Here is a 17,688-nt window from a genome sequence, read left to right as displayed (position 1 = left end):
GATTGTCTTTTTTTTTTGCTCATGTCAATTGATTAGTTTCAGTGAAAATATTAAGTAATCATAATCGAAATAATCCAACGCATCTAAGTCTGACTTTTGTTTTATTCATCTAACAGGGAATTATACGAATTGTGAATCACTATAAATTATTAGAACTGATATGTGAATCCTTTAATGGTGGATAGAGGAACTCCAACTGCTTTCCAGATCACATATACGTCAAATAACAAAGCTCCCACTCCTATTGAAGCTAATAATGGCATGGAGGGTAAAGTTGGAAAGATGAAATTGAACAACATTGATTTGAACATGGTTTATGATGAATCTCAAGATGGTATGGAGAGGTTTGAGACACCTGAAAACATAGACAATGTGCCTTTCTGGTTATGTGGACACCCTCAAAAATCAGGTCCTCCATAGACAAGTGCGAACTCTGCTTCAATAGCAACACTTAGAAGATATATGGCCTGGAAAATTATCTACAACATCATTTATTTACTTTTCTTTTAGAGAAAATTGTTTTGTTTTTGGTGATAATTTGAAGCTTTTGTAGGCCATTTCTTCAATGGCATGGGGGACAACATCGTTTCCTAAGGTCGAGAAGATTTATGGCCCTAGAAATCAGTATGTGACAGCTACAAAAATGATTCTCCAAGTATGTGGTCCCATTTGTGATAAAAAAAACAAAATTTTAACAAATTTTGTATAAAAAACCTAACTATTTTTGTATATTGACACTTGACAGAACAGTGAGGCTATGGTATCCATTGACATGCCTGCAGGGCTATCTGAAGTTCTTGTGATTGATGACAAATATACTAGTCCAGTTCACATAGCTGCAGATCTGCTTTCTCGGGTTGCTTTTTCAAATATCCGGTTACTCCTATTAATCACTAGTATTATTTATGTAAAATGATGGTGTGATGTTATTTTAATCAAGAAATCACCAAGCAATGGTAGAGGTTAGTTTTTCTTTTTCTATTCTATTTTTAGTTTATTTTTTATAATATGTTTTTGACTTTTAACAACCTAAATCTTGTTGGTTTTCAACTCTCAGGCGGTTACTTTTTCTAACAAGTATGCACCCGAACATAGTCACCATCTAGTTCTAGTAGGGAATCACAAGTATAGAATTTATTTTTTTAATTGTTTGTGTAAAAGGCGTGAATACCCTCATCAACCCCAACATTGAAAAGAACCCTAAAAGCTTGTCCAATCCCTAATGAGTTGCCTCTTGACCATGTTTTATTTATATCTTCATTAAGAGTTTTTTTTTAGAGTCGTACAGACCGAATTGTATTCAAGCTATTTGGAAAAGACCCTAATGAGTTGCCTCTTGTTCTCCAGAATTAGGTAGTTTTGTAGACTTTGGGTTTTGGTTATTAATTATTATTACTAGATTAGGTTAACTAATTTTGTGTAAATTTCAAATTCTTGACTGGTTACACAGTCGTACTGATATTAAAGGTTACATTCGGCCTGGATGTATCATATTAGCAGTTTATCTTTGAATGGACAATTCCTATTGGGATGAGGTAAATCAATCTATTCATCAAATATCTTGTTATGATGGATCAAATAAACTTACACCTTTTGTTATGATGGAGCTTTGCTATGATTTGAGCACCCATTTAAGTAAGTTTTTTGATGCATCCAATAATTCTTTCTGGAGAACAGGATGGGTTTATACTATGTCAGTTCTTATCTATGTTTACAAGTTTTTAATTCAACTTGTATTTGCCAGCTCATCTAAATCCATGTGTTACAGGTCATATTGTTTTAAACACAACTTTGCCAAATAAACGCATAGAAACTCCAACATCTTGAGCATCACACCCATAGCAGTTTCTGCATCTGCCAACACTCAATTTTCTGTTAAATGATTCAACATTTTATAGTCAACCTCAAGGTATCTTTCTTGGTCAAATAAATGTCTTAATGACAAAATAAGGGAAAGTTTGGTAAGCAAGCAATTTAAAGGAAAAATTTGTGTTGTAGGATGTTGTGTATACTAGAAGGGAGTTACCTTGTTCAGACAAGCTGTTCAGACTTGTTAGATACAACATATTTGTTGATGAGGTTGTTCACATAAGCAAGTAATTTAATGGAAAATTTTTGTTATGTTCCAAGAGCAAAGTATCTATATTATTGCATCAGTATCATCAATTGTTTTATTTTTATATTAAATGTAGCAGAAGCTTATTCATTATGTTTGTTTCCAATCTACAAACAGTGCAAAACTAATTGAGATATATCGGATCATCCAGTCTCACAAGCTGACATCACAAATAATCACCTTTCAGCATAAGGGCAACTGGAGTAAAGCTCTTGAGTACTATGACCTACAAGTACGATCTGAGGCATCAATTGAGATGGGTAATAATAGTTCCCATGATCCATCCTTACCTTCATCTTCCTCCAAACCAGAATATGAAATGAAACAAAGAAAACCACACAAAGGGCTGATCAAATCTTTATAGCAAATTGGTTGCACTCAGGAGCTTTTGTTCTCTATCTAGCATGCAAGTGAGGAGAGCATGGAATATATTTACTCCACTATTTGTAAGATCCAGGTGCGTAGTTCACAATGCTTAATGTTATCTTTGTATTTGGATAAACTCTGGAGATTTCCATTATGATAAAAATTAATATTCTCACACGATTTAATTTAGAGAGTACTGTGTATGCTTTTTGGCAGATTTTCTGTCATCTTGGACTGGCGTAGGATTTGTGATGGTCATGGTTGGATGGGAAGAAAGATAATGACAACAAGGCACACAGATTATTATCTGTACCTTTGACCCCCAACCTGGACCAGGTGCTACTTGCAAATTGCTCATATTGGTACTTGTTCTTATTAGTATTAGTTGTCAATTGCTAATGTGTTGAATTATTTTATGCAGCTGTCATGGTTGAATACGGAATGGAGCTGCATTCTAAATCGTGCACAGTTACATATGAGCCTGTTAGAACCATTCATGGCATTCAAAGGATTTATGTTTCAAATTTTAAGTTGTAAGGACTATACTGTCCAACATCTTTTGGAATCTGCATCTATTCTTCGTAAGGTATGTCATTAATAAGAAAGGCATCAACAAGTAATTTTGTGGGTTCAACAGTTCTTAACCTTCTACAAGTCAGGTATGTATGTCAATAAACTAATCTAAAATATTTTATATGTTATTTATTTATTTATTTATATATTTTAAATTTAAACAGGCCAATATAATGGTTGCTAACTGTTTGGTGAGATCATTGCTTGAGAAGATGATAGAGTATGTAAATTCCGCTTATCTTGGCATACTTGAAAGGTATACATAAAGTCACAATGACTAATTATATACTCTAAAAGGTACTATTTTACCCCTTTACCAATATAGAAAGTATGTTGCTATTTTCTGCAATTTTCCAAAACTCAATATTGTCCATATATTGTCTAAATGCAAATGGGTGTATGAAGGAGTTATTGATGATCCTCATGATGAGTTCTTCATTGCTAAGAACAAATCTCTCCAAAAAGTACTATTTTTTTGTCCCTTTGGTTTGCTGTTTCTTACAAGTATGGTCCAACAGTTTTATTTTTAATATTTTGGTCATTAAAATGTTGTTTTGTCATGCTTTCGGGACCCAAAATCTAAAAAATCAAACTAGTGGACCATCATCTCTTTTATCGTGTTGATCCCTTTTGTCTTCTTATTATAAGGCTTCAAGCTTACATTTAATGGTTGGATATTAAACTTTATAAATACATTATATTTTAATGGAACCCAGAACACCACATGGACCAAATATCATATCTCAAGTGCGGTACTACATTCTTTGGATGGAGAAAAGGGTAATTTCGTCTTTTACAACTAACATTCCATCTTTGATTCTTCTAATAATTATATTAGCATATTAATTTTTTAACTTTTATTTGATCAGTTCACAAGAATTATCGGAGTAGGGGTTTCTTAGTCTTAAAGAATTATGAAAGGCAAGATGCAATTCTACTTAGTTGGAATTTGATGTTTATCATCTTTGTGTATATCTTCTTAATTTGTGTAGCATTACATTGCAGAAGGTGTCCCTTAATAGCAATGTAGTATTAGGTTATATAGTTAGGGAAAACCACTTAATAACAATGTACAATTAGATCCCCTTAATATCAATGTATTACAATTTTTTGGCATGATATTATTGGATGAAATTGATTGTTTTGGTATATGTTTGTTTACATATTTTTGTATTATGCGTAAATGAGTATCGTAAAGACACGTCGTAAATGCATATCGAAAATGGTTACTAAAGTTTATGACACGCAAATGTGTGTCATCTTCATTTATGACAGGGGCTTCCTTGATACGCATTGCGTGTCATAAACATGCGCGTCATAAGGTTACGACACGCAATGTGTGTCATCTTCCTTTATGACAAGGCCTTTCTTGATACACATTGTGTGTCATAACTAAGCGCCGTAAATAGATGACGCGCAAAAGTGTGTCGTCTCTCGTTATGATAGGGCCTTCCTTGACACGTATTTGCACGTCGTTTGAGCGTTGTACGACACGCATTGCACGTTGTGAAAGGTTGTTTTTCTAGTAGTGCATATTGCTTCCATAAATTACCATCTATTTGAAATCCCTACTAACCCTACAGAGTAACATAATGTACACATAAACAATTCAGATCAAGTCGTCCACTTAGTTATATGATCAGGATTTCGAATTATACTCTATATCCTTTGAAACTTTACCATAGCCCTTTGAAACTTTAAAAGTTCACTTTATGCAAAAACAATGATATTTGAAAGTCTTTAAGAGAAAACAATGAGATTAAAGGAGAATAGATGATTAGGAGGACCGTTTCAATCATAAATTCACAATCAAAATCACAGTTAGAAAGAAATTAAGGGAACTGTATGTTTATTAAAAGCTGAGATCAACGGTTCATAAAGAAGAATAAGAGGATCGATTCAATCATAACCTCGGATGCATCTTCAGTTATTAGACATGTCGATGTTGCTTGGGAGAACGAGGAGTCGAAAAGGTGCACCGTGCGTGCCAATTGCCAAAATCGATATTCAATTGCTGCCAAATGCTGCTTAGGTGTAGGAGACTTTGCTGCCCTTTTTCATATGGACTAGATACTTATGTTTTAGTTGTTGGAGTAAAAGCTTTGGTCCATATGGATACACATAACAACCATATCAAATTTGATGTCCCATCAAATTTTGTTGCCTTGGGCCTTAGCCCAGCTCGCCCTAGGCTTGGGCCGGCCCTGGTTGCCAATTGTAATAGTAAGGTCCTTCGTATGTGGAAACTAAGATATTATGACCCATTTTTGGTGAAGCAAGAAGAAATATATGAAAATTGAATCTTTAGACTATCTCTCTCATAAGTTACCAAGAACCTACATAATTTTTAAGATCTTTAAGTGTAGTGCTTGGATGGAGCTCTCCCAGTGTAAGTGTAAGTGTAAGTGTGTGTGTGTGTGAGGGAAAGAGATATGTGTCATTCAAACCAGCTAAAACAAATAAATAAGACTAAAAAGTTAACTTGTCCAATTGGTGGTTCCTTAAAAGCACGGAAATAACATAAGGGACTGAATGGACAAATGTAAAAAACATCGTAGTACTACAGTGTATTTTTTTCCTTTTCTGAATTGGAGGAGTTCCCTCTTCTCTTTTTTTCCTCGTTCCAGTCATTTATGTATAAGTTGGGGTTGCGTTTTGGCTTTTATTTCTTAATTCTTTAATTTTTTACTCTCGTCCAATTACTGCTGGATTTTGGTTGGGTATTGCTAAATTAACACTTCTTAGACAACATATGAACACTTTTATTAAAAGTTAACCTATAATAAACTATTTATAATTATTTTTTCAAAAAACAATGCAAATTCGATTAATAAAAAGACCTTAAAAATCTAATAAGATGTCTAAATGAAAAAATATAATATCTTTTTAGCGAAACCCATTTTGATTTTATATATTTATAGCCTGCTTACTATAAAAATAAAATAAATTAAATGACTTTTCAAGAAAGACATGTGACAATTATGAAATAAATTGTATTTGTAGAACGCGTGACAAACGGGTGGATTTGAGCCATGTGACAAACGGGTGGATTTGAGCCATGTGTTTTTTCGAACATTACTATATTGTATTGTAATCATACTTTATTTTAGAGTTATATTTTATTTTAATCCCTCAAATTAGATAAAGCTATCACATCCCCCTTCATTTGAGATATATGTCAAAAGTTGAAAGAAAGCAAAATTTACTTTTGGAAGTAGCGGTGGTGAACATGGTAATGTATCGTTTTTTTTCAAACAGTTATTGTACCAGTTTTAATTGGTATAAAAACTTTTGTTATTAGTACGTTACTAATAACAAAGTTTATATCAGTAAAAATATGGATTCCAAAAAAAATATAATATATGGGTTCCATGTATATAATTATATATATAATTGTAAACGCTAAATTTATACCAGTACAAATATGGATTCCAAAAAAAAAAGGAAAAAAATATGTGTTAATTTTATCAAAGTTGGAAGCCAATTAGCAAGCCGAGAAGTAAGCTTATATAATGTATTCTATCAATTGGTTTTTGATAGTGAAGGCAAGTTGAATACACAGTCTAAAATCAAAACTCTTGATGTAGCAAGTCTTTTTTACAAGTATTACTAAATTATTGTTAGACCAATTTTTATATATACCATTGCAGTTTAATAATTTATTTATTTTTCTAATTTATAATTTTCAAGTTTCTTATTTAACTTGTTTGTGTTTTCTTCGGTATTAAATTGCAAAAATTAATCAAAGGATTTTTTTTAGTTAAATAGGTTTTAAAAAAAGAAAAATGAAAGTTTTAGTGGTAAAGTTATAAAAATAGTTTTCATCGATCGCTTAAAATGAGTAAACTGGTAGAGTATAGTGGTTTTTAGAGAATTTAGAGTTTATTTATATATACTATTGGAATTTGGCCTTATCATTATCACCAATTAATTCCCACTTTTGGTTAATATACTATCCATGAAGAACTTTAATTTCATCATCGGTTGAGAACTAGAGGTATATGGTTTTACTTCCATCGATTTTTTTTGGGATAATCCATCAACTTCGGCTCCAATGTGATTTTCATAGGATTGATCCGTCTCCATTCTATGTTTTTGTTTTTTCATCCAATGATTAAGCAGCCTTTTTCATTGAAGGGTGTCTTCTTGTACCACTTAGATAAATAAAGGGTCTGTTCTGTAATTTTTTGGTAACTTTCTTTTTCGGGAAAGTATCGTCTTTTCTATAAAAGAGCATCCGCGAACTAGCCACGCTCCTGAATGTCTTAAGTTAACAAGGACCCACGAGCTCCCCACAAGAGACATAACGATGGACCACCAACATAATCCATTTGTCTATAACTACCCAAACATCCACCCATAAGATTGCATGGCTAACCGGCGCCGCAATTCCTCAGCTTTTCAGCTACCCCAAAATGATCATACAGCTTCTCAATCCACCGCAGCAGCAGGTGGCTCCTCCCCAGTTTACCATGGAATCCGATTGCGAGCTGGGAAATGGGTTTCTGAAATTCGTGAAAACAAGTCCAGTCGCATATGGCTTGGTTCGTATCCGACACCAGAGATGGCTGCTGCTGCTTACGACGTGGCTGCATTGGCAATCAAAGGTAAGTATGCAGTCCTAAACTTTCCAGAATCTATTCTCGAAAATACGCTTCCCGAGTGTCCTACTGCCGATGACATCCGTGCCGCAGCTGCAAGAGCAGCTGCCGCTCGATCACCGGCGTATGAGTATGGTGGCGGAAGCATGACGGTGGGTGGTACAAATACAGCTCCTCCAGCTGGACCTGGTATGTATGTGGATGATGAAGCAGTGGTTGGCATGCCAAGTCTGTTGTCAGATATGGCGGAGGGAATGCTCCTTAGTCCACCGAGGATCGATTCTGATCCGCCAGATGATGGAACATATTATTCCGGTGGAGGAAATCTGTGGAACTACTAAAGCAATCTTAGTAACAACCGGTATATGCATATGATGCCGATCAATATCTGTAGGACTTTATTGTAAGATTTTATCGTGTGCCTTCGTTTTTTTTTTTTATCTCCAAGATGATCATCGGTTAGCTAACAAAATAACCATGAAGAAGTTGGAGTTTCTGGGTGAATGTAACACACCGAGTGATATGTAAGGGTTGCACCGGTTATCTTTACGTAATTTTACATGGTTCTAAATAAATGCATGTAACATATATATTTGATCTATAGCCTATAGGTGTTATGAAATAAAATTTACCGGTTGAGTTTATATTGTGTTTGATGTTACTTTAGATTTTCTGTCTCGTTTATCATGGCAAGTTGTAATCATGGTTTTGTGAGTAATTCTTTCAATCACGACAACTAAATCCCATAATGCAATGAATGTTTGCCTGAAAAAAATTTGTTTCATTTGTATGAGAACCATATATTTAGGGAAAATGACCTTTGAGGGTAATAAAATATTCGTCTTGTATTCATTAGGTCCCTTATCTTTTTTTTTTTTTTTTTTTTTGTGTTTATTATACCATTGAACTTATAATCCCTGCTCACCAAAGCCACCGCGACCGATTATCACCTGTTTACCGGTTACCACATTTAATTAGAGATGACATGTCTTATTATGTGGAATTAGAACACATTTAATTAGCGTTTCTCTTTCACCCCTTTGTCCTTACAGTTAGGGTTCGTTTTAATTGAGGGAAGAAAAAGTTCAATCGAAGCATGCGGTTAGGAAATTGAAGAGAACTGGTGAATGCGAGTGTTATAGTGAAGAAGATGGCCTCCGATTCCAAACAAAGTAAGTATTTAACAGTTTATATACATTATCATGGTTTATTCGCACCAAAACCATTAGTGTACTTGAACGCTGTTGTTGTTTCAATCTGTGATGTCGATTTTGGTGCAATGGATTTCAAAGACTTTAACTTGTTCATTGCAAAGTTGATTGAAGGCAGTTGTGATAATGTATATTATTGCACTAGAAATGAACCGTTGGCAGAGGGTATTAGGAGAATTAGGAATGATGCTGACTACTTTGAGTTTATTGAAACGGGTTATAGTGATGAAGTTGGTCTAAGAATGAATGTGTATATAGACCACGAAAATGAACCTGTACTTGATTGGGCTGATATGGAAGTAATGGAAGATAATGAAGGGCATTATTCTGAGGAAGACCTGGATGATGATAAAGATTCACAACTTTCTGATGATATTCCATATGAGCATGAAGCAGATGATTACATTCCTTCTCTTGACAAGACTATTGGTGATGAATTCTTACATCGGGTGTCAGGTATGTGTAAGGATATAAATGATGAGGCTGAAACTGATGAGGTTGAAACCAAGAATGGAGATGACAAACCAGTGTACCCTGTCCATAATGAGAACCAGAAATGGGACAAAATGGTGCCAATTCTAGGTATGAGATTCTCTAACCCTATGGAATTGAAAAATTGTTTGACTAACTATGCAGTGAAGAATGGGTACAACCTTTATTTTGAGAAAAATGATAGTCAGAGGTTATTAGTGAGATGTTGTAAAGAGAACAAGAACCCCTCCTGTCCTTTTAGACCGTGGGCTTCCTGGATGAGCAGTGAAAGGTCTTTCTAGATTAAGTCATTAGTTGATGAACATAACTGTTCAAGAGTCTTCAAACTTGGTTCCATTGTAACATATAAATGGATTGGAAAGCATTTTAAGAATCAACTTGTGAAGAACCCTAAAATAAGCATAAGGAAAATGAAGGCCAAAGTGAGTACAAAGTTTAACTTGATTGTTAGTGTCACTCAATGTAGAAATGCTAGGAGATATGCTTTGGATGAGATAGAGGGTAGTTTGATAGAACATTATGGTAAATTATGGAGTTATGGAGAAGAAATAATGAGGACAAATCCTGGTTCAACAGTAAAGATAGATGTGAATGTCATGCCTGATTCCACAACCTACTTTTCTAAAATGTATGTTTGTTTTAAGGGTGTGAAGGATGGTTGGATTGCAGCATGTAGGAGGGTAATAGGGGTAGATGGTTGTTTTTTAAAGGGTATATGTAGAGGCCAACTGTTAGCAGCTATGGGTAGGGATGCAAACAACCACATCTTCCCTATTGCATGGGCTGTGGTGGAAGTTGAAAATAAGGAAACATGGAAGTGGTTTCTTGACCTCCTTCTGGATGACATTGAAATGGGAATTGGTCATGGATTGACCCACATATCAGACCAACACAAGGTATATTTCTGTTTTGTTTTGTTTAAGTTGAATGTTTTTGTTATGTCATCTATTTCATGCTTTCTTTCAGGGATTAATAGAGGCTGTCAAAGAAAGGGTTCCAGAAGCTAAGCATAGACAATGTGCTAGGCACATCTATGCTAACTTCAAGAAAAAAATTCAAAGGTGAACAATATAGGAAGTTGTTTTGGGCAGCAGCTACTAGTACTACTCAACCTAAATTTGAGACAGAAATGAATTCCATAAAAAAAATTGACCCTTTGGCTTATGAACACCTCATGGAAAGGGACCCTAAAAGTTGGTGCAGGGCATTCTTTGAAGTGGACAGGGCTTGTGATACTTATGAGAATGGCATATCAGAAAGTTTCAACTCTGTTATTGATCTTGCTAGGAAAAGGCCACTCATCACCATGTTGGAAGAGATAAGGATTTATGCAATGGAGAGGATGTATAAAATGTTGCAAGAGGGACAAAGTTGGGGGAATTTAAAAATATGTCCATCTATAAGGTTGAAGATATCAAAGCTAAATAAACAGCAAAGGTATGATATAACTTCTATTTTATAAATATTATATGTCTCATCTATAAGATTAATAGAACTTCTTATTTTTTTGGGCGGATTTTGGGGTGTTATACCATCTGGGATACAACAATATGAAGTTAGGATTGGAAATGATGGATATGCTGTGGACCTTAACAACAACACATGTGGATGTAGATCTTGGCAAGTATCAGGTATCCCATGTGTGCATGCAGTGGCAGCCATTTCATACCTCAACAGGAATGTAGAGGATTATGTTGCACCATGGTTCCATACAGCCATGTTCTTGACTTGTTACAACCATACCATTAACCCACTTAATGGTAGTTCCATGTGGCCTGAAGCTCCCTACATGAAGCCATTGCCTCCTCAAAAAAGAAGGTTACTAGGAAGGCTAACCCTTAAAAGGAAAAAAGATCAATATGAGATGGAAAGCAAGGGGAAAACAAGGCATACTATCTCAAAAGCAGGTTCAGTTAACAGATGCACTATTTGTAGAGAAAGGGGCCACAATAGATCAACATGTCCTACTAGACCAGCAGATGTAGCATCCACTTCAAGGCCAAAAACCAAGAAACCTAAAAAATGTAAAAAAGAGAAAGGTATGCTATTAAAACAATATAATTTAAATGGAACATCCAACTCATTAACTACATATTTGTATAGCAGGTAAAGTGGAACCAGTTCAAGTGGATCCAGTTCAAGCAGATCCAGTGGATCCAGTTCAAGTACCAGCTCCACATGTTGAACCAGTTCAAGAAGATCCAATGGATCCACTTCAAGTACCAGCTCCACATGTTGAACCAGTTTAAGCAGATCCAGTGGATCTAGTTGATGTACCAGCTCCACATGTTGAACCAGTTCAAGTAGATGATCCACATCCAGATGTTGATGTCCCTACTCAACCAGTTGCAACTAGGCAGAGGATACGAAAATACTCAGAAAGAATTACCAAGATAGGGTTGAGGAGGAAGGTTTTGAAGAAAGAAGGAAGCACTGGACACAACCCAATGGTGTTGGAATGATTTTATTTGGAAAGACAAACTTTTAGTCTTGTAATTATGTAATTGGGAAAACTTTAAGAATCATGGCACATGGCACATCTTTTGACATATTAGGACAACTGTGGGCACAACTTTTGTAATAGTGCACATGCTGATGGAATATTACAACTTTGTCTTTTATCTATATGCTTTGTTGTACGGTTATTTGCATATAGATTGTTTAATCTTATATTATCTATCATAAATCAAGTAGATTTAGTATTAATACATTAAGCAATGTTTGATGTTGTTGTTGTTGTTAATCTGGACCATTTTACCCTTGGATCACATCAACACATTAACAATTGATTACTGCCAAATTTAATCTGGACCATTTTACCCTTGGATCACATCAAGACATTAACAATTGATTAATGCCAAGATTTAGTCTTAGTACATTAAGAAATGTTTGATGTGTCCAATGTGGTTAATTTGGACCATTTTACCCTTGGATCACATCAACACATTAACAATTGATTACTGCCAAATTTAATCTGGACCATTTTACCCATGCATCATGTCCAATTCATTAACCTTTTAAACACATTAATACTTCTTGGAAAGCACTCAAAACATCAAACTATCATTAATCAAAAAGATTTAGTCATAATACATCAAACAAATTACAACATTAAGGAATACATTTAGTCTTTGAATACAGCTAAACTAAGGGTTAAATTAAGGGCTAAACTACTTCTTAAACACAAACAACAGAAACAACACAATCATCACAACTTTATGAGTAAATAGCTTCCATTTGAGGTTTTCAAACTCTTGTCTAACAACCAAATTTTCTTGTTCCATCTTCATCTTACATATGCTGATCTCGTTTTCCAATATAGAAACTTTGAGGGTTAAATTGCACAGTTCTTTTTTGTCCTTCCCAAAATTGACTTCATTTTCAGGGGTTTTAGGCTCCAACCATTCCCAGAACTTGCATTTTGGTCCTTCATTCTTGAAAAAAAGTAACAAATTGGTTAAAGAAAGAAGATTAAACGAAAAGTAAAAAACAATTGCTTTACCATGGAGTTAGGGCACAATCTGAATTTTTTTCCTGGATTGTCTTTAGTTCGTGAAGTTCGTACATGAGATGGTAACCCATAGTAACAAGGATTTTCAGGTTGAAATTCAGCATTTCGTTTGGAAGAAATAGAAGAAGAAGAAGAAGAAGAAGAAGAAGAAGAAGAAGAAGAAGAAGAAGAAGAAGACATGTCGATCTAGGGCAAGAACGATGTAGTACTGCAACTTTGCAATTAATAAGCCCAATTTATGGCACATAATGCCACGTAATATCCACATAAGTAGTAACTTACAACAACCGATATCAAGGGTTTTGGTGAGCAGGATTATTAAGTTCAGTGGTATAATAAAGACAAAAAAAAAAAGATAAGGGACCAAATGAGTACTTATACAACACTTTATTACCCTCAAAGGTCATTTTCCCATATATTTATTAATAACTTAAGCTGCCGGAATATTTAGCAGATCAAACATACTAATTATGTGTATTTTAGTGCATATTAACGTCAAATTCATGGCAAAGGAATATGGTTTTTTACACTAATTAATACGCTTATTTGTGGGTATATGTAGCAATTCTAAACCTTGATCCATGAAAAGTGATATAAGAAATGACTAGTAGAAAATCATGATGTCCTGACAGAAGAATCCGTTGAATGGCCTTTACCGACAAATTTCCGGCGTCACAATTTGTTCATGGGTAAACTTTACCGACACATTGCCGACGGAACACAGGTTGACCTCGTTTCATAATTTTACCAATGGATTTCCAATGGGACCGTTTACCAATTGAATTTCTGTCACTAAAATTAGTAAAAGAAAATTAATACACAAATTTTGTTTGCTTAAAATGCAGGAAAAAAAAAACTCAATACATTAAACCTATAATAAAATTCTTATTCAACCATAAAACTAATAAGCCTTTTCCATGGTATTGAACCCATTAGGTTACAATTAACTTTATCGGTTATAACATTTTACTTTGCATTTACTCCATGTATTTCATAAAAGTAACTTAAACTAGTAAAGGATCCCCCGCTTTGCGGGGTTGGTAAGTTTTTGATGATTTTCTTCGGATTATCAATTATCTCTGCTGTGGTTTTGAAATATATTGATAATATTTGAGGAATTTTTCATGTTTTCACTTGCCATTTCTGTAATGGGTTGGGTTAGAAGACGTGCATTCATATTTTTTTTTAATCGGGAGTATGCAGAAAGTGACGTCAAGTCTTATTTATTTAACGTGAAGACGGAGTTCATTACATTCGTTTAAACCTACTGGATAAAAACATTCATAGAAAGTAGGTCTAGTGTTAGCTTCTACTTATCCGGCGCCTCCTTCATTACATGTTTGTATTTTCCAATCCTTTCGTGGATTGATCCAAGCATAAAGGAGATATTGTCTTGCATGGAGAGGTCACAACTTTGGCTTCTTCAAGTATGTTTTTCAAAATTTCATAACTGTTCTGTGGTAAATCCTTCTTCAATTCTGGTTTGGACTGCTTCCATGAAATCTCCTACCTCGCAGAGGTAGGCGATAAGCGCCTGCAGGACGTTTTCGACTTCTTTGTTTTTCACTTTCTTGGTTTTTTAGCTGGGGTTGGTATTTTATTGTGTACGTGTGTTGGGGGATTGGGTATTTTCTTATATAGTATTTTAAGTTGGGGGGTGGGTTTTGATAATTGACGTGGAGGTATGTATCGGTTTGTGAGTGTCATTAAATTGTTGTAGGATAAATTAGCTATACTATGTAAGTCTATTTGGACGATGGCGTGGCTCTTTCTGATGGTTGTAGCAATAGTTTGTATAGTTTGTATGGTAGGCTATGATGGTGGGTGTATTAGTTTAGGGGTAAAATATGTTTATTTGACCTTTTATAATTTTACCGTAATTTTGTAAGAATCGTGTGAGTGTTTTGGGTGCAATTTTTTTTACAACAAATACTCCCACAGAAAAATGCTAGTTTCCAAAATAAAGAGGAAAATAACCTTTTCTTTTTATTTTTAACCCACCATTTGCTATAACATATAAATTCCTAGAAAGACGCAGGTTATAAAAACATAAATCGCCACATACCTGTATTGAACAGATGAAAACATTTGCAATAATATTTTGTAACATTAAAATTTAAAAACAATAATCAACTTCCTTCTCCATGAAATGAAACATTATATAATGGCATGAAATGGGTACACATCTGTCATCAACAAATAAAAAATGGGAATAATCTGAAAATAATAGCAGGCATGTAAGGTTGCACCGTATAGCCGATTTGATAAAAAATGTAAAATATACAGACAAAGCAGAAGAACTGTGATAAAAGGTCAGTACAATGTTCGTCTTTGTTTTTGTCCTCAATCTGATTCTATGCCTCATCCCTTTGTTTGTCTCGTTGATGTCGTTTTCTTTGAATGGGCAAAACTGCAACAATAGTCTTCATCACCACATCATCTATAAATCAATCAACATCAAAGTAACTAAAAAAAGAAACTGATATAACTAAAACATCATAAACCCGCATAAATCAAAGTAGCTAAAAAAAAGTAAAAAAGATAATTATTCTTTGGAGCAATATGTCGAGCAGTTGGTGTGTGCAACAACTGCAAACATAACTTGCGACAAAAATAAAAACCCAATGAAAAGTTGGGTTTAATGGTGCCGACGACCAGATATAGAAAATCGCCGATGGTAGTAAGCGGTTCTAACTTTGGCTACTAGGTTTGAAGCTATGTTACTTCCTTACCTTACCGATGAGGCCTGAGATTGGACTTGGAATAGTAGGGCACAAAGAAAACGACAGGAGTGGAAGAAAATCGATTGTCGAGAGAGAGGGGGATACGGTGGAGATGAAGTCATAAGAGGCAGAGAGTGAAAATGAAGTGGAAAAAGTCTAAAAAGGGAAAAGTTTGGTGGCCAGTCAATGGTTATGAAAAGGTTAGAGAAGTATCTGGACTGAGTCGTTGATAAAGAAGAAATGGCGGCAGAAGAATATATGCAAGGGAAAGGAGCAAAATATGAGCACCAAAACTTATGTGGTCAAAATCTAAAAGGCAGAAAGTTTTGTGGTCAATTTCGAAAATCCAAAAGAGTCATGTTCTCAAGTGTCCTCTCAATTTATTATATATATAATAAAAACCAATACAATTAATATAGATACAATAAATGCATTTTAATTTTCTTATCCTATTTTGTACAACATCAAAAGTCATGAAAATGAATGTCCACTTACATAGCAAATCCAGAAGCGACTATAATTTTTTTTATAACTTTTAAACCTTTGGATAATGATCTGTAATAAAATTTTAGATTCAGAACATCAGTTATTTATAAAATAAAGAAAATGAAAAAAAATAGAAAATTATAGAGAATAGCAACATAGTTTACTTCCGTTGTCAATTTGGGCAATGTACTTTAATTTTTACCAATTATAGCTACATATTAATGTATTTGACTGACAATTGCAATGCTTTTAGTATTTTTTTGTAGAATCCTAACTACAATGTATAAAAGTCAACATCGTTCAATTATGGATTGTTTATTTCTAACATTGTCTCCCCTTCCTATAGAATCCTAACTACAATGTATAAAAGTCAACATCATTCAATAATGGCATTTTTATTTCTAACATTGTCTCCCTTCCCTGCTGTGGCCTTTTTTCTTGCAATTGTTTTGTGTAACATCCCGAGCGTTGCAGGTCTATTTCGAATCTCTCCTTTTTTTTTTGCCATTTGTAGTCCCTGGAGTTGGATGTGTTGGGCCATGAAAAGTTTAAGGGATAAAGTTGCAACTTTGGGTCAGGGAGGAGTACGCTGAGCGTACTAGGCGCATCCTAATACGTTGGTCATACACTTATGTACGTTGGGCGTACTCACGTCAGGTGAAAACCCTAATATTTAGGGTTGGGACTATATAAACACCATTATGGCTAACTTCCTTGGATTATCCTTAGCCTCCATATTCCAGAAAACGTTTCAAACCCTAGTTTTGTGTATGAGTGTGAGTTGGTGAGTATTTTGAACCCTTGAAGGTGAAGGCATTGCATCAAGTAGTTGGAGAAGGAGAACAAGACTACAGATCTGAACTTGTGTTGTGCCCTAGAAGCTCCAGAAGGTAAAAAGCTTGGAACTTTATAATTGTATGATATAGATCTAGTCATTTTAGCTTTATGGAAGCATTCTTGTCCCAAAAGCCCCAAGATGTTGCACGTTATGTTTTGGGCGAAATGAGTTGTCCTTTCAGACTTTAGAAGAGATCCTAAGTGATAAAATTGGTGTTCCAATAGCTAGATTTGTCTCATGCATGAAGTAGGAATGTCTTAATGGATTAAGACTATGTGTTAAGAACTTTCTGGACGTCCAAAGTGATAAAGTTCAAGACTTTATAGTCATATGGCACATTTGGTCGATGGATCTGAAGTTTGGGCTTAAGTGCTTAAGTCATTAAGAACTTATTAAGGTTTTGGTGAAACCTCGCGTATACCCAACGTAATTCTTGTACGCCTAGCGTATGGGGTCAACCACCCCATTAGTGGTCAACATAGAACAGGAGTACGTACGCCTAGCGTACCGGAGGGGTATGCCCCACGTACGTCCCCTGTTGGGCTGTTGACATTTGGGCTTTGGGTTTGGGTCGCCTTTAGACTATTTGGACTTGGGTCTCGTTGGGCCGTAAATAATCGAAATTGGTCCAGTTTTGATAAGGAGTCCTTTGGTAAGGCCCAATTAGAAAATTGGGCCATTGATGGGCTTATGTATATGGACTTTGGGTAGTGAATTGATATTGGGCCTTGGGCCCAAATTAGAGAAATGGACAACATGGCCCCTTTGGCA

The 17,688-nt window shown here is 34.9% G+C and overlaps 2 protein-coding genes across 2 annotated transcripts; both read left to right on the top strand.

Annotated features, from left to right (window-relative positions):
• Positions 1-7,169: 7,169 nt before the first annotated feature.
• Positions 7,170-8,305, top strand: LOC111903273 (ethylene-responsive transcription factor ERF026). Its single transcript, XM_023899052.2, has one exon. The coding sequence runs from the start codon at positions 7,425-7,427 to the stop codon at positions 7,995-7,997; it is 573 nt and encodes a 190-aa protein (XP_023754820.1). The 5' UTR covers positions 7,170-7,424; the 3' UTR covers positions 7,998-8,305.
• A 2,183-nt stretch (positions 8,306-10,488) lies between these two features.
• Positions 10,489-11,608, top strand: LOC111903289 (uncharacterized). Its single transcript, XM_052769099.1, has 3 exons — positions 10,489-10,796; positions 10,845-11,398; positions 11,466-11,608. Exons 1-3 carry the CDS (start codon positions 10,489-10,491, stop codon positions 11,606-11,608), a joined length of 1,005 nt encoding a protein of 334 aa, XP_052625059.1.
• Positions 11,609-17,688: the final 6,080 nt, after the last annotated feature.

This window comes from Lactuca sativa, chromosome 2, assembly GCF_002870075.4.
Source record: "Lactuca sativa cultivar Salinas chromosome 2, Lsat_Salinas_v11, whole genome shotgun sequence".
Taxonomy (NCBI): domain Eukaryota; kingdom Viridiplantae; phylum Streptophyta; class Magnoliopsida; order Asterales; family Asteraceae; genus Lactuca; species Lactuca sativa.
Note: the sequence above shows the minus strand (reverse complement) of the source record. Positions and strands in the feature narration are given on the sequence as shown.

Bases quoted from the DNA above. Each gene is read 5' to 3' on its own strand.
- LOC111903273 (XM_023899052.2), top strand. From the start codon at position 7,425: ATGGCTAACCGGCGCCGCAATTCCTCAGCTTTTCAGCTACCCCAAAAT.
- LOC111903289 (XM_052769099.1), top strand. From the start codon at position 10,489: ATGAATTCCATAAAAAAAATTGACCCTTTGGCTTATGAACACCTCATG. The intron at 10,797-10,844 runs GTATGATATAAC...CTCATCTATAAG, and splicing joins AAGCTAAATAAACAGCAAAG to ATTAATAGAACTTCTTATTT. The intron at 11,399-11,465 runs GTATGCTATTAA...TTTGTATAGCAG, and splicing joins AAAATGTAAAAAAGAGAAAG to GTAAAGTGGAACCAGTTCAA.